The following is a 20,455-nucleotide window of genomic DNA, read 5'->3' as shown; positions in this document are numbered from 1 at the left end:
ACCAAGGCAGAGCCAGCAGCTGAAGGCTCAGGAAGCAATGACACCAAGAGAAGCTGCGAAGGTGCCTGATACACTCAGATCCTCTCCTGCCCTTCCATTCAATGGTTATTCATCATCTCCTTCCTCCACTACCCATTTGAATTTACCTCATCCACACCGGCACTTTATTAGGTCTGGATGGCTGGCCTAGTGGGGTGGCCCAGACTTCTCATCCCCAAGGAAACTGAACCCTAAATTACTCTGCCCTTGTTCCATTTGCTAAAGCTGCCTTATGCAAAATATCAGAAGTGGATCGGCTTTTATAGAGGGGATTTAAAGTTTACAAACTTATAGTCCTAAGGCCATAAAAGTGTCCAAACTAAGGCATCAGCAAGAGGATACCTTCACTGAAGAAAGGCCGATGGTGTCTGGAACACCTCTGTCAGCTGAGAAGTCATGTGGCTGGCATCTGCTGGTCCTTTGCTCCCAGGTTGCATTTCAAATTGGCTTTCTCTAAAATGTCTCTGGGCTTCTGTCTGTCTTAGCTTCTCTCAGCTTTCTGTTTGGTTCCTCTGGGGCATTTCTCTCTAAACACTTCTGGAGCAAACTCTGGGCTTCATCTCTCAGCTTAGCATCTCCAAATGTCTTTCTGTCTGCATCTCCCAGTGTTTCCAAGCATCTGGGTCTTTGTGGGCTCTCAGCTCTCTTAAGGACTCCAGTGATCTAAATAAGACCCACCCTGAATGGGAGGGGTCACACCTCCATGGAAATGAGCTAATCAAAAGGTCTCACCTAACAGTTGGGTGGGTCACATCTCCATGGAAACAACCTAATCAAAAAGTCCCAACCTAATCAAAAGACTAATAAGTCTGCCCCCACAAGATTGCATTAAAGAACATGGTGTTTGTGGGAGACAAAATGGATTCAAACTAGCACAGCCTGTATTGGTTGGTGTTTGCTATAATTGCCCACTGACTATTACTGGGCTGTCCCACTGTTCATGTCCCATGAACTTCTTGTTTCCAGAGATATGCCTCCATTCCTCTCTTGCCTAGTAACTACCTAGGTTCTCATGTAATCAGGATCACTCACCCCAGCCTCTGCCAAACCACAAGCATGAGATCTGAAGTGGCCAGGTGGTAGTCACAGTCCCAGCTTAGTGGAGCCCTTACTGTGTACAGTGGCAGGAAGTGATTCCCCCACCTGGAGACCAGGACCTTGAACCTCGCAAAGCCCAAGCTTGCAGGGACAGGGAGGATCAATTCCACAAGTGAGTCTCTGGGTGTGAAGTTCAAGAAGAGCTGCTTCTGCTTCCATCAGCTCTCCCAGATCTATGTGTTCTAACTTTTGGAGACACAGAGTATAATATATCAGCCATTGATTCAAAGCATATCCTGCAATCTGGATGACAGCTCCCAACCCCCTGAAGTACAGATCGCCACTGTGCCTTGGCTGAGCCTAGGGTTATGCCACTGTTCCATCAGGTAGGTTGCTTCTGAGCGATGGGGTACATGATAAAACCAGTGAATCCCATGGCCCTGAGCCCACTGCCATACTTCTTTTGCTGAGAATGAGTCCCTTGGTCCAAGTCAATGTTTATGGGTGTCCTAGTTTGCTAATGCTGCAGAATGCAAAACACCAGAGATGGATAGGCTTTTATAAAATGGGGGTTTATTTCACTACACAGTTACAGTCTTAAGGCCACAAAACATCCAAGGTAACACATCAGTAATCGGGTACCTTCACTGGAGATGGCCAATGGCGTCCGGAAAACCTCTGTTAGCTGGGAAGGCACATGGCTGGTGTCTGCTCCAAAGTTCTGGTTTCAAAATGGCTTTCTCCCGGGATGTTCCTCTCTAGCAAGCTTGCTTCTCTTCAAAACATCACTCCCAGCTCCACTCTCTTTGAGTCAGCACATTTATATGGCTCCACTGATCAAGGCCCACCCTGAATGGGTGGGGCCACGCCTCCATGGGAGTATCCCACCAAAGTCACCACCCAGAGCTGGGTGGGGCACATCTCCATGCAAACAACCTAATCCAAACGTTCCAGCTTAATCTCCACTATTCTGTCTGCCCCACAAGATTGCATCAAAGAATATGGCTTTTTCTGGGGGACATAATACATTCAAACTGGCACAATGGGGTACCATATGGAATAAGGCACTCTGTTAGCCCTTAGATGGTAGTGCTGGCTGATGCACTATGGGCCATAGAAGGCAAATCCATATCTACAGGATATTTCAATCCTAGTAAGGCTGAATCACTACCCTCTCCAAGGTGGAAAGATCCCAATATAACGGACCATGTGGCTGGTTGGTCTCCTTGAGGAATGGTGCAATGTTGTGGATTTAGTGTCAGTCTCTGCTGAGGGCAGGTTGGGCACGCAGCAGTAGCCATGGATACTCAGTGACAGGGATCCATGTTGTCAGACCCATGCATGGCCTCCATCCCTGCTACCGTGATTGCCCACTTCAAGGGCCCACTGAGCAAGCATACGACAGCTGAGCAGCAAGGATGATAGGACTGGTCATCCTGTCCACCTAATTTTTGATCTTTGCTGGAGGCTCTCTGGTGAGCATTAAAACTAAAGACTCAAAGATCTACACGCACAAAGGACAATGCACATACCTCTTCCCTGGACCCCCAGCTTTGCATTAGTTTCCTTTGCAACTCTGTCACCCTAACCATCAGATTCTGGCCTGATTTTAGCAGTCTTTCTGCAACCCTATGGGATAGTCTCTTTTTAAACTTCCACAGAGGCTGTGGTAGGCAGAATAAGGGTCCCCAAAGGTATCTACATCCTAATTTCCAAAACCTGTGAATATGTTGGGTTACATGGCAATGGAGAATTAAGGTTGCAGATGGAATTAAGCTTGCTAATCAGCTGACCTTAAGATGGAGTAGTGTCCTGCAATACCCAAGTGGGTGCAATGTCATCCGAAGGGCCCTTAAAAATGGACGAGGGAGGCAGAAAGGAAAGTCAGAGATGTGTGTGAGAAGGATTCAGTCCCCCATTGCTGGCTTTGAAGATGGAGGAAGAAAGGACTGCAGTTCTGCTGACACCCTAATTTTACCCGGATGAGACCCATGTCAGATTTCTGATCTACAGAACCATAAGATAATACATCTGTGTTATTTTAAGCCATTGAGGTTGTGGTAATTTGTTACAGTGGCCATAGGAACTAATACAGAGGCTCTTTGGCTTTGACAGCCGTTATTCAGTTGCTCAAGACTATCACTTTCCATTTGTAACTTCTCCAGGCCTACACTATCAAAGTAGCCACTCTACTTCACAATTTTTATAATTAGCATTATGCTGAAACCAGTTCAGCACCTCAGCTACTTAATGCCATGCCCACCACCTGCACCTCATTTCACAGGTATTAGCACAAGTAATTATGATGCTACAGCAAGCTAGGAGTTACTAACATCCAACTTACCTCTAGTAAAGGGGTGTCCCTATTGCTTTCAGACACATGGTCAATGGAAGTCCAAAATCCCTTTCTGAGACTTTGTTTTCCAAATCCAGTTCTGGTACTGATTATTATAACCCGAGTCCCCTAGAATCTTGCCTCCTCAAACAGTGGTCTTCAGAGCAGCAGTATCGGCATCACCTTGAAGCTTGTTAGAAATGCAGAACCTCAGGCTCCACCCCAGACCTCCTGACTCTGGCTCTGCATTTTAACAAGACTCCAGATGATTCACATGTACATTAAAATTTGAAAAATATTGGCCAAGAAAACTCAAGCCAAGTATTAAATGCTGAGCACATGGGAGTGCATGTGCAGGCAGCAGAAGCCAAGCAGGGAAGGATGGGAAGCAATTCAAGGTGATGCATCTCTGTGCTGGCCACTGCTTCATGATGAGCTGCATAGAGGCTCAACTTGTTGCTCAGCAGATGTGCCTGCTTGTCTACTCTTGACATCCAGAACGGGCTACATGGAGAACATTCCATGACGTGGAACATTCTATGAGGAAGAAAAGGAGAGGGAATTTATCTTCTGAGTTTGTGTTCCTCACCCCATCCCATCTCCCATTCCTCACTGGTCAGTGTGAGAATTAACTAACTTCCCTACACTTCCAGGCTATATCTCCCAGTCCCTTTGGCAGCACTTGGGAAGCCAGATCCCATGCCCTAACATGAGGCATTCCACTCAAATCCGGATCAGCCAGAAACTCAGGCAGCGTGCTGGTCATCCTGGCTGGGTAGTAGCCTGGGGTGTGGATGGTGGGGAAGTCGTGGTCCAGCTGTCCTGTCCAAATGGCTCTCTGGCTCCCACAGGTGGAACCCCACAGACCCAAGTGGAATAGGTTCTGCTACTGGAAGCCGGACAAGACCTCACTGAGGCTCAGCCCTCATCACCCTTTCACTCTTTCCTTTAAGCCTGTTCAGAACACTTGCTGGGAACTGGGAGGCTAACAGACCCCATCACCACCATCAGTTTAATTGTTTGTTGCAGAGAGTGGAGTAGGATTCTGATCTGAAGAACTGGTGTACAGCGGGACACACACAGCCCCTGAACTGAGGAAGGCTCAGCTCCCTTTCCCTCTGCCTGGGAAGCCCTCACAAATCTCTAAGGGTATTAGGGGGTGCATATCATTCAAGAAGAATCTCTGGGCCCTAAAGGGTTGTAATCAGAGGACTGTGACCTTGGGAAAAGCACTTGACCTCTCTGAACCTGCATGTCTTCACCTGTGACAAGGGACAATGCCAGATGGCCACTAAGCCGATGACACGGACAGTGGTGTTTCCGAATTCTCCCTCTGTCAGCTTTGCAGGCTGATCAAACTGAACACTCTTAGCAAAAGGCACTTTTAAAATAGGCCAAAGAGACCTATTTAGTGGTGACAGTGGACAGAGCTGGAAGCAGCACCACCTGCCTGCCCTCCCTGCCCTCCACCACCCTAGAAGGAGGCACAATCGGGGTGGGGCATCCCCCCAGTGCACACGTGACTGGTGGCAGCTGCATTATCAGTGAAGCACACACACCCACACCCACATCCACACACAGAACTTAGCCCCAGATCTGGTTGCACTGATTCCCCACCAAAGCTTCTTCCAGGAAAAGTCCAAAGATGTGTCCTGTCTCAGGCACTGACCAAACAGAAAGTGTCACACTCAGAGGTGCCAGACTCTCGGGGTCCACCTGACCCAGCAACCTAGGCAGTCGCGAGCCTCTCGTTGGAGCGTAAGTGAGAGCGCGTTGTTGATTGGCCGATTCACCCCTAAGACCCGCCCACCAAAAAGGGGCCCCGATTGCCATTGGCTCAACTGCTTTACTTGCTTAAGGAGACGTGTTTACTCACTTTCCTGTGAACAGAACTTACCGGCCTGGGTAAAGGGGAGTACTACTGCCAAGGCACTGAGTCCAGAATCACCCTTACTTCCCCTTTCCCAAAGGCAAAATAATCCGAGAATAGTGCATGGCGAGGTCCCCATCTGTGCCCTCATAAATCCTCAGGATTCAGAGCTGAAGAATGGGAACCGCCCTGCCCGGAACCAGACGCGGCCCTGAGAGTTCCCATGAGGCACCCGTTAGCATGACCCCCAAAGCGCAAGCGTCCCTGGGCAGTGCCATGAGGTACGGGGTCAGAGGTTTAAAGCTGCTGCTGAGAATAAGACTTCCAGGGTCGGGGACGAGACGGGGTGAGAGGAAGAAGTTTCAGGATAAGGTCATGAGACTTACTAGGAGCCAAAGGGACCAGCTCCGAAGCCAGATTTTCCCTTCGGAGGATTCTTGCTTCAGAAGGAAGAGTGTGGGTTCGGTGAAGAAGGGAGGCGTTTAGGGTGAAGGAAGTTATCATTCTCTTTAAGGGGACAGGGCAAGGGGCTGAGGGTGGGTGTCTCCCGGGAGTCAGGACAGAGAACAGGAGAACGCAAGAGTGATAATCACCAACCCCACGGAGCAGATGTCATTCCACAAAGCTTTATTAGCAATTATAAATTATAAAACCTGTAGGTTTGTGTCATTATAAGCACAATTGACCATATTGTTTTTCTTACATTCAAATCTTAAGGACTCCAATGAGAAAATGCTTAAGTTACACAGTTATTTTTGATTGTTTATGAGATTGGGGGGAGGGCTCAGTAGATTTTAGGAAAAGTGTGTCCTTAAGAGGGGCTCCAAAAATTCACACAGAACTTAAAAAGAGCTTAAAATTCTAAAGAAATAACATATTTTGTGTTAAATGTTAGAGAATAAAATTAACATTAATTACCAAAAGTTTAAACCAGTGAACACTGGCTACCTGGCCTTCTTGTCCGAGTGAGCATGTTGACACATGAAGAGATGTGGTTTCTGGTGATCTCGGGAACATTGCCTTCAGTACATGGGGTAATCAGGCGGAAATCTACCCAGCTGGACCTGGGTGAGCATATGTGACTGGGGTTCTGAGAGAGGACAGTGGGCGATAACTGTGTCAGGGGATCTAGAGACATCATCAATTTCAGATGAAATTGATTAGCTTTTGCTAAGAGTGTTCAGTTTGATGGGAAAGTGCCTGTTATTGTCCTGATTTCCACATGACAAACTAGGGTAAAGGAAACATCACACAGCCTTGTTTTCACTTCCTCACACTCGTGCCAGGAATTGTCTAAATTCCCGAAGAAAACAGCATCCCTGCCCTCAAGGGGCTCTGGGAAATCAACTGATAATCACAGAAAAGCTTGACCCAAGATGAGCCTGATGGTTGCTCCAGGTGCAGAAGGAACACAGCAGGGACAAGCAGTGACCTGGAAGGCTTCCCAGAGGAGGTGGCATTTGAGCTGGCATCAGATGGTAGGTCATATTTCTCCAGGTGGAGAAGAGGGAGAAAGGCATCCCAGAGAAAGGGTGTCTAGCCAGTGGACAGGTGTGGATCTGAGCAATAGTGACAAGTCCATGCAGTAACAACCCATGGAGGGAGGCAGAGAGCGGACAGGAGAGACAGGCTGGGGCCAGGTTCCAGAAGGGTCTTGAATGCCTGACCCTAAGGACCTGGCACTGTGAGAGGCAGCATGCTTGCACTCATACTACGTGCCAGGGGAAGTTCTTAGAAGTTTGCATCAAAAACTCTTTGGGCCTCACAATGGGCCCCTGAAGTACAGACTATTGCCATTCCCCCTTTTTACAGGTGAAGAAGCAGGCACAGAGAGGCAGAGGCACTTGTCCCAGGTCACACAGCTCAGAAGCTGGGGAAGGGACTTTATGCTATGGGCTCTGCAGGGCTGGTGGCCAAGTGGCATGTTTCCAAAAGATGACATGGGCAAGCCCAGCCTGGACCCCCAGATCACTTACTCTCTAGCCTGGGGCTCTATGTCTATGAGCATGGGTGCCCAGTTCCACCCTGGGCCTCACAGATCAGAACCCTCAGGGCCAAGCCCAGGAGAGTGTATTTGAATATGCCTCACAAGTGGGACCCATCGGTCAGGTCCTTCAAAACCACACAGCTTAGCCTCCCATTTGCTAGATGAGCAAAGTGAGGTCCAGGGGGCCAGCAAAGCCTCCAAAATCCCAGAGTGAGGCATGGAATGAGTGATCAAGCCCAGCCTAGAAACACTGCCCCCCAGCCAGTGTTCTTCACCCAGAGATGGGGTCTGAGGGTCAGTGTGGGAGAGAATGAGGGAGGGGAGAGGGAATTCCCTTGTTGAGCAGACTGCATTTCCCTGGGTATAGGATGAACACCACTGGCGGTGTGGGAGGGCTCTTTGGTGGACAGGAGTCGCAGCTTCGTGTAATATGGACTCCCATTGCATCAGTTTCCTATGGCTGCTATAAAATCACCACAAACTTAGTGGCTTAAAAGAACACAAATGTACTCTGGAGGTCAGATGTCCAAAATGAGTCTTATGGGGCTCAAATCAAGGTGTCAACACGGCTGTTCACTTCCAAGGCTGGAGATTCCAAAGAAGAATCTGTGCCTCGCCTCTTCCAACTTCAAGAGGCTGCTGACAATCCTTGGCCTATGGCTACATCACTCTAAATCTGTTGTCATATTGTTCTCTCCTCTTCTATCTTCAACTCCTTCTCTCTCTTCCTCTTAAAAGGGCACTTGTGATTACATTGGACCTTCCTGAATAATCCAGGATAATCTCCCCTTCTCAAGGTCCTTAACTTCCTCACATTAGCAAAGACCCTTTCACTGTGTAAGGTGACGTATTCACAGGTGCTGGGGATGTGGATGACCACACCCATGATGAGAAAAATCCCTCCCTTTTCCATTTTCTTCCAATCCTTTTACCTTCTCAGAGGAGAAAGTCTTGGCTCTTTGCCAGTGGGTTTTCATCACCTCTCTACCATTCCGTGATCTCATTGTCTGCCAAGAGTGAGCAAGCCTCTGCCCAGAGCCTTCAGCAGACAACCTGCAGTGCCTCTGATTTCCCATCCATAATATGGGAATAATTACAGCGCTTACTGTGGACTGAATGAGATAACACAAGTACAAGGAGTTCAGGCTGTGCCCAACACAGGGAAACCTCTGAATAAATACTAATTCTTCTTACTTTTGGCAAATGATGCTGATTATTGATTAACCATTTCCAGAAATCATATGGTATTTATCTTTAAAATAAATTAAGTAAAAGCAAAAGAGAAAGTGAGCAAGTCTATTAAAAAATCGTAAGTAGATAAAACTAAAGATACTGCACAGAAATGGCCAAACTCACAGGAGCTTGACTAGAGACTGAGCAGCACCTTGCAACTATGATAGCATCCTCGACATCCAGCCCAGAGCGGTTACTGTGAGGACATTCGATCAGTATTTGCTGAATAAATACAGTATTTGCCAAGCATGGCTTCAAAGGCATTTCCTATCGTATCTCATTCAGTCCTTGCAACAGCACTTGCAGGGAGATAACACCGATTATCCTTGTTTTACAGATGAGCAGACAAAAGTACAGAGATTAGACAACTTCAAGTCACTCAAAAAAATATAACTGGAGGAGCTTTATTCGAATCCAGGGCAGGCCAATTGGATTCTGCTTGGTTGCTTTCTGAAACATCTTCTCCCATTTTCAACCCAGTTCCCACCATTCCCATTGCGACAGAGGGAAGGTCTTACTCCAGGCATGTGTTTCCTCCTTGAAGCTACTGTTCTTCCTGGGAACCTGACACTTAAATCTTTCACTCTGGTCTCCTCTCATTAAAGGAAGCTGAAAACCCTTGGTGCGCTCTGAAATCCCTGAATTCTACTTCCTGCTTTTAAAGAGAAGGCCACCAGAGGACGCCATTGATCCACCATTCTTCAGCCTCAAGCTGACCAGAGGCCAACAAGCAGCAGAGCACCGGGGCGTGCCGTGGCTTGGCAAACTCCTTAGCCCGGCTTCCAAAAAGTCCACACTCAGGGAAGGAGGAGCTGCAGCGAGTCCCAGGACAGTGCTCTCGTGAGCATCGCTGCCCAGTCAGGACAGGAAGCCTGCATAATAGCTCATTGCCATTTGCAGAGAACTATTTATAGACAGCGAGTGGAAGAACTGCAATCTCCCATTCCCGATTTACAGGTAAGGAAACTGAAACAGTGAGTCTAAATTGGAGGCCAACTTGTCCCAAATCCTGATTCCCCAGCCCAACCGATTTCAACTGGATTAGCCTCCCAGGAACCCTGGAACTCAGAAGCCCTCTGTGCTTTCCATATAGAGAGGAGAAAGAGTCCTTGAAGCCAAGTCCCTGTCAAGGATGAATCGTGGGGATGGCTGGTGAAGCCTGTGGGCTTGTGTGTGGGGAGGAGGGGATGGGGTTGTAGCTCTAGCCGATGGACCATTAGCCTCTCCCATAACTTCCCGGCTCCTGAGTTCCTGACAAGAGCTAACATTAAGCATGTACCGTGTGCCAGGCGTTGTCCTGGAAGCAACACTCAGACGTAATCCTATTCTTGTCCCCATTTCACAGATGAGGAAACTGAGGCCCAGAACAATTAGTTGCTCATCTGAGGTATTATAGCACCTGAGAAATGAAGTCAGGATTGAAATGCAGAAAAATTGGCTCCAAAGCCTGCACTCTGTACCCTCTGCCCTGCCCGGGTTGTAGCTGTAGGCAGCTGGAGCAGTTCCCTCCCAACCCCTGCCACCTCTTCTGTCTCCAGTTTTTCATCCATCCTGTATCTGTTTCCTCCTCATTAAACAGGGAAACAGAATCCTTATTTCACAATGTGGTCCAAAGAGCTGAGTGAGTCCATGCATGTGAAAACGGACCCAGTTAGATGCATTGAGATCAGATCTCCGATAAAGGCCAGAGGCACTGGCCCTGGGTGGCCATGGCCTGGGCAGGGACCTGTGGACAGTCACCCTTTCTGCAGGACATGAGTGAGCTTGGGCTTCTGGACCCTGCAATGTCTGCAGCTGGCTGCTGGACATAGAATCTGGAAAGAGCAGCAGGTCTTTCCTCCTTCCCTGGGGGCATCTTCCCCAAATGGCAAGACTTTGCCAAGGTAAAAGCAAGTGGGAAACCTTGGCTGAAGGAGGGTGCGAGACTGGGCTCCTGCCCAGAGCCACCTCCCTCGTCAATACCTGTTCTCAGGTACCCAGGCGCTCTTCATCATCTTCCTCATTATCATCAGCTTTGCCAGATCTGGTGCTCTCTGCTCTACATATACTTACTACCTAGCTTCTTCCTTCAAAAACCATACAAGACAGGTACTATTGGCTTCTCCATTTTATAGATAAGGAAACAGGCTTTGGTAAGATTAAAAAACATGGCCAAGAGCACACAGCTACCAAGTAGCAAAGTGGATTTGAACCCAGGTCTGCCCAATCCCAAAGTCCATGTTGCTAATGTTCTATTGCCTCATCCCAAATATCCCAATTTGGTTTCAGAATATATGGTCTTTCTCACTCAAGAAGCACCCCCCCCCCCCTCCTGGAATGTAAGATGCAAACTGCCACCAGAGCAGCCCCTAAATCACCAAAGGCCTCTGCCAGCCCAACCTATTATCTGTGCTCTGGGAGTCAGGCAGGGCACATCTTTTCTCATTTGAATCTCCACTTCTGATAGATTCTATCCACAAAGCAACTCTAGTTTGCAAAGGCACTTGGTTATTTTCCAAGTAACCCCCTAGACCTCTCCAATGGTGGGAGCAGGCCCACACCACAGGCTGCAGCCAATGCTCATGAAAATATGGAAGGAGGAGCCCTCTGGGGATGCTTGGGACACCCCTGACCAGAAGGCCTGACCCCATGACCAGGAGTGGGGAGGGGACAAAAGGCCTTGCACCCTGGTCACTGGGCTGTCTCTGAGCACCTGTGTGTCCCCAGAGGCTCGATTGGGCGGGGCCTCCCAAGACAGGCCAGGCTTCCTCTCCTTTCTGGGGCAAAAATCAGGGTCCATGTGTGACAGGGAGGCTCAGGTGAGGGGTCCTGGGGAAACTCCACCTGGGTCCTGACCCAGCTTGGCCGTGGACTTGTCCTTTGACTCTGGGCTCTCTCTGCACCTCATCTGCAAATGGCAATGACAATCGATGTCTGCCCCAGTCACAACTCCCCTGCCTGCAGGCTGCCAAATGGGGATGATGAAACTTTAAGGCAGCAAACTCGGGAGAGATTGGCTGTACACGTCAAATTTATATCGACTATATAGTAACTAATATTTATGGAGTGCACCTCTATGCATCCCGTGATTTTCCTTGACTGCATTGATCACCTCATTGAATGCTCACAGCTTCCATGAGAGAGTTAACTGTTGGTATCATTCCCATTTTCACGTGGAAAAACGAAGGCTGAGAATTATTAAATCACTCACCAAAGTTTGCACAGTTACTAAGCAGTAAGCCAGGGATTTGAACCCAGGTCCACATGACCTCAGTGCCCTCTGCTGTATCTCCACCACATTGCCTCTCGTTGGCCTTTTACACTTACCCTAAAAGCAAATCACCTGAGTGATTGCCTTTCTCTAATCATTTAAATTAGAAACTACAGAGAAACAACAAAATCACATTCATTTCTCCATCTAGGAATAAAAATTAGCAGCTTACTATTTAACTTTCCAGATTTCATATGTGTATATATATATAAATATATGAGTATGAATATATATTTTACCAGAAATCATATTATTTTTCAGCCTGTTTCTCCAAATAATACTATTAGAACATAATAGTAGTCTGTTAGGGGTCCTCTCCTGGAAACTCCACTCTTCCCATACCACTAAATAGCCTTCTACAATCTATTTTTCACAGCTTCATAATATTTTGTCATTTGGAAAACACACAATTTATTTTACCAATCCCCTATTGTTGGATATTTAGGTTCATTACAGTTTTTATGGCTATAAACAATGATGTGGTGGTCATTCCTGTAGCTAAATCTTTGTTCTGTCTAATTCTGTAGGATGATTTTTGAGAAGTGGAAGTGCCAGACTGCTTGTAAGGCTTTGGGACTGTATTGGTAGGCTCCAATGTGACAGTTTTTTGAAAAGTCAGGGGCCCAGCTCTCATCAAGCCAATCCTCCCAGGAGAGAAAGTTTAAGCAAAAACTTTGCCTCTGTGGCTTCCTTCTTCTGAAAGAATGTGCAAAATGTGCTTAGCTCAAGCCCCCACCTGGGTGGTCAGAACTTTCCAGAGTCACCCTTCGTTCACTGTCCCCAGTGGGGCAGATGGTTCCTCAGGGCCTGGGAAGACCCTAGTTTCCCAATTACCTGGAATTCATCCTTTAGACAGCAATATGCCGAAAATGAACTTCATTCAGTGGCATTCACGTCCCCCCATCTATTCCTGACGAAGCTATAGAGGAGAGCAGACAGGCCTGCAGGGGATGGGTCCCTGGGAGGCCCCCCTCCATTTGGGGCAGTAAGTGGCATCCTCCATCTCAAAGAAAGGTGGGTCTGGGGGAGGTGGGAGGAAGTTGAATGGGGAGAAGTAGAGGCAGGAGGAAGGTGATGGCCAGAGGGACTGGACACACTTTTTATCCAAGTTGTCTGATCTCAGAGAAAAGTCTCCGGCTGCCACTAAAGCCTGTTCAGGAGACCACCACCCACTCCCCAAGCTGAAGGCCTGCACCTAGGGATGAAGGTGAGTCTGGGACAGGCCAACTCGAAGATGCAGAAGCGGAAATGGAGGCAGAGAGGTGAGGCCCTGGCCGAGCTGCATGGAGGAGGAGGGCCGGGGTGGAGCTCCTGCTTCTGGAGGACTCTCCTCCTGGCCTGGCTCCCTCAGTGCCCAGGGGCCTCTGCAGTTTGAAACATGGAAGGATTTTGGATGGAGGGGAGCCTAGGGGGCCCTGCTCTGTCCCTGCAGCCAGGAAGGAACTTGGATTGTGCAACTTCTCTCGTCTTTCCCCAAAGTCCCCTTCCCAACCCCCTCCTTTCATTGTTAAATTTTAAGAATCCTGCTACTCATCTAGGTGAATCCCCCAGCCTTGTCCACAGCACTTCTCTGCCCCACTGCAGTGTGTGTGTGTATATGTGTGTGTGTGGTGTGTGCATGGACGTGTGCATGTATGTGACTCTGTGTAAGTGTGCGCACACATGTGTGTATGGCTGTGAGTGTGCACGCACTTGTACATGTGTGTATTTGCACATGTGTGTGCAGGTATGTGTGTGTATATATGTGTGACCATGTTGTGTTATATGTGCGGTGTATTCATGAATATGTGCATGTATGTGACTGTGTGTGTATGTGAATGTGCATGTGTATGGCTGTGTATGCACACTTACATGTGTATATTTGCACGTGTGTGCAGGTATGTGCGTGTATATGTGCGTGCACGTGTGACCATGCATGTACACGTGTGTATGTGTTATGTTGTGGTGTGTACATGAACATGTGCATGCATGTGACTGTGTATAAGTATGTGCACATGTGTATATGGCTGTATGTGCACATGTACCTGTGTATATTTGCACATGTGTGCAGGTATGTGCATTTATATGTGTGTGCATGTACGACCGTGCATGTACGTGTGTGTGTTGTGTGTGTGTGGTGTAGGTATAAACATGTGCATGCATGCGACTGTGTGTGTGCACATGTGTATATGGCTGTATGTGCACATGTACTTGTGTATATTTGCATGTGTGTCCAGGTGTGTGCATGCACATACGCGTGTGTGTGTGGCTGTGTGTGTACGTGTGTGTGTCTATGTGGAGGGAGAGAGCCCGTAACTGGCTCCCTCTTTGAAAGCCAGCCAGACGCCAGGTGATCCTCTCTCTGCTCCCTCCTGACATTCCAGGGCTGGGTCCTCTCCTGGAATCTCCACTCTTCCCACCTGAGCTGGAGGACGCCTCCCAGGGGACTCTCCCCGCTGCCTCTCTGCTCTCCTCTGGGGCTATGTCAGGAATAGAGGCGGGAAACATGAACACCATTGAATGAACTCCATGTTCAGCTTATTACCTCGAGCCCAGAGATGAATCTTCATTTCAAAAGACCAAGAAACTGGGCTTCTGATAACGTGCCTCACCGAGGCAGGGTGGGGAGCAGGTGATCAGAAAGCGTGGGGTGGGGCTGGGAGAGAAGAGGGAGGCAGACAGAGAAAGTGAGTGATGGAGACGGAGCTGTGGCCAGGGCATTGGTGGAGAAAAAGAAACACAGAAGGAGAAAGGAGAGAATTAGAGAGGGAAGGAAAATGAGAGCAAAGAGAAGGGAGAGAACATGTGAAAGAAAGGAAGAAAGATGAAGATGATGGTAAGGACTGACAAAGAAAGAAAATTGAGAGAGAAAAGGAAATGGAGAGAGAAAGAAAGAGGCTCTTGTAGTTTGAGTATCAGCTACAGTGAGCCCCTGTTAGCATGTTATTAGTGGGGACCTGTCGCTGGCGTGGAAACCGCCCCCTCCACGTCCCGGCTGGCACAGGCCTGGCTGGAGGGGGCGGGAGGCGGGCCCTCGGCCAAGCCCAGGCAGGTGGCCGCCCCTGGGTGGGGCCACCCAGGCCCAGCCCGTGGGGGTATAAGTAGGAGGCAGGGCCCAGCCGAGCACCTGGCAGGACCAGCTCCCTGTGCACAGGTGCCAGACAGGCGGCCCCGGCCCGGCCCAGCCAGCCCCAGCATGAGCTCCTTTGACCTCCCCGCGCCCTCCCCACCCCGCTGCAGCCCCCAGTTCCCCAGCATCGGCCAGGAGCCCCCCCGAGATGAACCTTTACTATGAGAACTTCTTCCACCCGCAGAGTGTGCCCAGCCCTCAGCGGCCCCCATCCTTCGAGGGGGGCTGCGATTACGGTGCCACCCCCAACCCCTACCTCTGGCTCAACGGGCCCGCCATGACCCCGCCACCCTACCTGCCCGGCCCCAGCACTGGCCCCTTCCTGCCCCAGGCCTACGGGGTGCAGAGGCAGCTGCTGCCTGGCGTGTCCGGGCTGGGGGGCAGCGACCTGAGCTGGCTGCCCATCCCCTCGCAGGAGGAGCTGATGAAGCTGGTGCGGCCCCCGTACTCCTACTCGGCCCTCATCGCCATGGCCATCCACGGGGCCCCCGACAAGCGCCTCACCCTCAGCCAGATCTACCAGTACGTGGCCGACAACTTCCCCTTCTACAACAAGAGCAAGGCGGGCTGGCAGAACTCCATCCGCCACAACCTGTCGCTCAACGACTGCTTCAAGAAGGTGCCCCGCGACGAGGATGACCCAGGTGAGGGGGCGGCGAGAGCAGGGCAGGGGCTGCCCGGACCCCCAGCTAAGGGGGCAGGGTCCACGGCTTCGGCAAGCCCGGGGGCTCCCTAAGGAAGGCTCATTTCATTCATCCTCAGCACCCCCTTCCGGAAAGTTCTGAATATGGCCGTGCCCCCCAGATGGGCAGCTGCTGTGAGGCAGTGCCTGGAGCTCAGCAGTGAAGGAGCCCTGGGTTTCACCCTTCGCTGTCAGTGGCCTTGGGCCTCAGTTTCCTCCCCTGAAAATTAGGGATGGTAGCAGTGCGTCTCTGCAGGCTTGTGTGGGCAATGAGATAATAATGCATGTAAGATGTTTCCATTACTGACAAGTATAGTGATTAATTATGATTAATCTGCATTCCCAGCACTGGACACATAAGAGGTTCTCAGTGAACAAGACATTGAGCTAGACAGAGCCTTGTGCCCGAACGTGTTGCAGGCCTGCCCAAAGAGGGTCTGGCCTTTGCTGAACAACCATAAAGGGTTGGAGTCGTGCCACCTGCCATATTTACATAATCCCCTTTAATCCCAGGACGCCTGGCAGGGTAGCCCTTATTAAAGCCATTTTACAGATGAGGAGGGGTCGGACTCACAGCGGAAACCACCGCCGAACATAACACAGAACAGTGACAGTGACAGCCTGACTGCACAGAGGTTTCTCTAGCACCAGATTGTGATCTTTTCCTTTTAATGATGAATTTCTAAAATATAGAGATGTACGGGGAGAAATATAGCAAGTGTTCTTGTGTTCATTTCCCAGAATGAAAGCCCATTCTTATTCCTCCAGGGGAGGCCACAGTGAGGCTCAGAGGATCCCCACTTCTGCCCCCTGGGCGGTTGGCGAGGGGCCGGAAGAGAGCATTAGATCCAAAGACCACCCTCACCCTCGGGCTGAGAGACGCTGTCAGCAGAGCTCTGCCCTTACCTTTGGGTGACACCCCACAGCTACAAAGCCCTTTGCATGTCTGGTGTCTGCCATGTCTCACAGTGAGCCTGAGTAAGAAGGGGCAATTCCAATGTGCCCACTTCTCAGACTGGTAAACTGAGGGTTGCCCAAGTCCCTCAGTCAGTTAGGAGGAAAGCAAGGACTCGAATTCTTCTTCTGACTCTCTGCCCAGGACTTTCGAGGCATCTTGAATTTTTCCCTCCAAGTTGAGTGTTCTTTAACTACAGCAATGGACGTACCCCTGCCCACCCCCAGCCCCCCACCGCCCAGCACTTCGACCGTAACCTCCTGGGTGACAGGGACTGTATCTCTCTCTTTGTGATTCCAGAAAGCCTAGTGGCAGGGAAAGTGCCTAAATAAAGATCACCATGGTGGACTGGCTGGTTTGTGGAGTCCTTCCATTTCTTGGTCCCTGCGTTTTGTTCTCTCTCTTTCTGCACTTGACCCCTGAGTTTTTAGCTTATGACAATAAAAAGCAACAGAAGCAAAGCACTTTCTTGGTCTCTGTACTTACCGTCTCCTGCTTTTGTCTCCCAGGCAAAGGGAATTACTGGACCCTGGACCCCAACTGTGAGAAGATGTTCGACAACGGAAATTTCCGCAGGAAGAGGAAGAGAAAATCGGAGGTCTCCTCCAGCTCAGGCTCCTTGGCCCCGGAGAAAACAGAGAACAGTCTCCTGGTGGGCAGCCCCAAGACGGCAGAGTCCCAGGACATCTTTGACAGCCCCTCGCCGGGCACCACCAGCTCCCCGGAGAAGCGGCCCTCACCTCCCCCCTCGGCCTCCCCCTGCCTCGGCAACTTCCTTTCCACCATGACGGCCTACGTGAGTGGGGCAGGCCCCATGGGGCGCTCGGTGGCAACACCAGGACTGAGCCCCGAGCCCGCTGACAAGATGGGGCAGAACTTGGTGAGCTTCAACTCCTACACCCCACTCACCAACCTCGGCAGCCACGGGGGCGGGGGTGAGTGGGCCAACCCAGTGCCCCCCAACATGCTTGGCTATGGAGGCTCCGTCCTCAACCAATTCAGCCCTCACTTCTACAACAGCATCAACACCAACAGCATCCTCTACCCCAGAGAGGGCACCGAGGTCTAGCCACTGAACAGGACTGAGGCAGATGGACGTGCCCAAGAGAAAAGCTGTGGAGCAACTCTATGCCAGCTAGCCTGTGGGCTGAGATGGCCCAGACAGCACATGAGAGGCTTGGAGGAGCTCAGCCTTTCTCTAGAACATTGTTAAACCTTCGGTTGATCACACCTATTGTCTGCACACAGGACTCGCCGACCTTGCCACGGAGCCATGGATGACTGGATAAAAGTCATCATGGTGGCTGCTTGTTGAGCCTTTATAAGGGCCAAGGGCTGTGCTGGGCTCTTTTTAGGCATTGAAGTTAGCATGAACCTCCCCATTTAACAGATGAGGAAACTGAGGCTCGAGGAAGTAAAGTAGCTTCCCCAGGTTCATAAAAACTGGTAAACGGCAAAGCAGATGTCAAATCCCTAGGAGGCAGGGATGGAGCAGCTGAGAAAGGTCAGTGTGAGACACTAATGATTGCAAGAATATCAGTCTCATCACTGCCTTGTCACTGTCCATCAAAACTCAGCACCAACCCAGAATGCCTGCCCCAACTTAGGTGCACACTCCTTTTGCTACCGCTCAAGGAGGGAAGGCGACATCAGGCTTTATGTCAGGGGGCCCAGTCCCAGTGCCCCGGGAGAGACAGACATAGCTTCCCCAGCCTCTCAGCTCCCCCGACCCCAGAGAACTTGAGCAGAGCCAGGGATCAGCAAGAGCAGGGGTTTGCACCCCACAACCCACCCACCAACCCCCTCCTACCCCTGGCACTACCCACCTGTAAAATATTTTAAACTCCAGCTTCCTGTGTGCCCAGCATGGACCAGGGAGCCCCGGGTGGCTGAGTCTTCCAAGAGAAACAAACCTGAATATGTGCTTCCTTTTTTATAGGCAGGGAGAGGTGACTGGTTGTCTGAGAAAACAAAGGCCCCAAGGGAAGGGCCTGCAGCCCCCCCTGCCCATGCAGGGCTTCTATGCAGGGAGACAGAAGCAGCAGCCCCTAGGATTGCTTTTCCTTGTTTTTGATGTACTTTATATGCTTGTGATGTATCATCACAGCACACCCTAGGAAGTGTTTGGGGAGGGGAGAGGGAGTGTTGTTTTCTTATTTTCTTTTTAATTAAAAAACAAAAAACACCTTTGTGCAGAATGTGTGGCCCTTCCTTGTGATTCTTCCTGTCTTGGGGCTGCCTGGTTGACTCAAAGGGGTGCCAAGTGTAGCCTGGAGCTGAAGGGCTTTGGGACAGGAGGCAGGAAGAGAATAGGTATGGTGAGATACTTTCTCCCCTCCACACTGGTTTAGGGACTGGACCAAGTGCCTTGAGAGGGGAGCCTGTGGGCACAGGGTGGGTGCAAGTAGATCTGACACAAAATATGTTCTTGGCATATCCCAGTCTTCCCAGCTCATGCCATGCTCTTAACCAAGCTAAGATGCTTTCTCCTCCTGAAAGCCCAGTGGGGGAGGTGGTACGAGTCCCATTGTACAGAAAAGAAAACTGAGGGTCAGAGTGGCACAGATCTGGATAATGCTGAAAGAAGTGACACCAACCCTGTGAGCCACCATTCGCCGAGGGCTGTGGGTAGGCACAAGCCCTCTGCAGGCAGGACCTGCATGGCAGCCCTCGAGAGGGTACACTGATTCACTGGGGAGCCTGGCACAATGTGTGCTGGATGACCCATCCCCAGCCAAGGTCAGAAGACTCTGGAAAGCTGGGAGTCCCCTCCTTAGGCATGCATAAACAGGGGTTAAGCTGGGGACACCGGTTTCCTACCCGGGCCATGCCAAGCTCCCCACGCAGGCTCTGGGGAGCAATCTCTCCCTGGAGTGACAGAGGGGAGGTAAAAAATAATAATAATAGTAATAATAATTAATGGTAACAATTTGCATTCATTGAAGGTTTACTCCATGCCACCCACAGTGTTAAAACCTGACAAGCTTTATCACATTTAATCCTCAAAATAATTCAAAGCTATGAATGTTATTATCAGCATTTAATAGGTGAGAGTACTGACTCCTGGGAGATTCTGTGATTTGATCAAGGACACACAGCCAGGATTCAAACCCAGCTCAACTGATGATGCCATGGCTGAAACTCTTAGCCACTGTATCTAGCCCTGGGGAGCCAAGCCTTGACACAAGAGAGTAAAATTATAGAAACCCAAAGAAGAAAAAGTGGGGGTCTCCTTAGAAACCCTTCAAATTATTCCTTGGAGATTCCCTTTCCTCAGTCAACCATAGACATCGCTGGCAGTAGAGGCGGCAGTGGTAGTGGCTGAGAGAAGTAAAGGGCCGAGGAGTGTCAGACCAGGAAGAGGCTGACCCCTTGCTGCACAGACAGGGCACTGGAAGCTGGAGGAGAAGGGACGCTGCCCATGGCCCCAGAGAGATGGGGTCTGAGGCAGCATTAAATGCAGGCCTCTGAAGCCCAGGCCAGAATTTCTTGTCACATAAGACCCCCCTGCCACCAAGTTTGCCCACAAACAGATCCTGAAATCCCACACTGTCCATCGAAAATCTCATTGCACTTCAACCCCCACTCCTTTCGGAAGGCAGATTTGCAATGGGGCCCGGGGGGAGGGGAAGGGGAGCTGGGTGAGGAAACAGGCGTGAAGGAGCCCAAAGGGAGATAAACCCAGCCCAAAGCGGGGCAGGGATATTTAGAACCAACATCCACAAAATTCAGCCCAGAATTTAATGGGCACCGGCAGTAAAGGGAAGGCCCCGGGGCTCAGGCTGTTTGAAAACCCTGCCAGCGCTCATCTGGGTTATGAGAGAAGTTCCTGGTGGCAGCGCCAGGAGCTCACTGGAAGGGTGGGGCTGGGGGACCCAGTCGAGAAGGAGTCTGCTCTGCCCAGGCGCTGCAGGTGGGGCCTCACTCCTCTTTTGGTTTTCTTCCTCTGAGAAGACT

General features: G+C 50.3%; 1 protein-coding gene across 1 annotated transcript; it reads left to right on the top strand.

Annotated features, from left to right (window-relative positions):
• The first annotated feature begins 14,927 nt into the window (after positions 1–14,927).
• On the top strand, positions 14,928–18,270 carry FOXI1 (forkhead box I1). The gene is given in 3 exon segments (XM_037799253.1): positions 14,928–14,999; positions 15,001–15,505; positions 17,008–18,270. Coding segments are annotated over 3 exon segments (1,137 nt in total). The 3' UTR covers positions 17,568–18,270.
• Positions 18,271–20,455: the final 2,185 nt, after the last annotated feature.

Source organism: Choloepus didactylus, chromosome 11 (assembly GCF_015220235.1).
Source record: "Choloepus didactylus isolate mChoDid1 chromosome 11, mChoDid1.pri, whole genome shotgun sequence".
Taxonomy (NCBI): Eukaryota; Metazoa; Chordata; class Mammalia; order Pilosa; family Megalonychidae; genus Choloepus; species Choloepus didactylus.
Note: the sequence above shows the minus strand (reverse complement) of the source record. Positions and strands in the feature narration are given on the sequence as shown.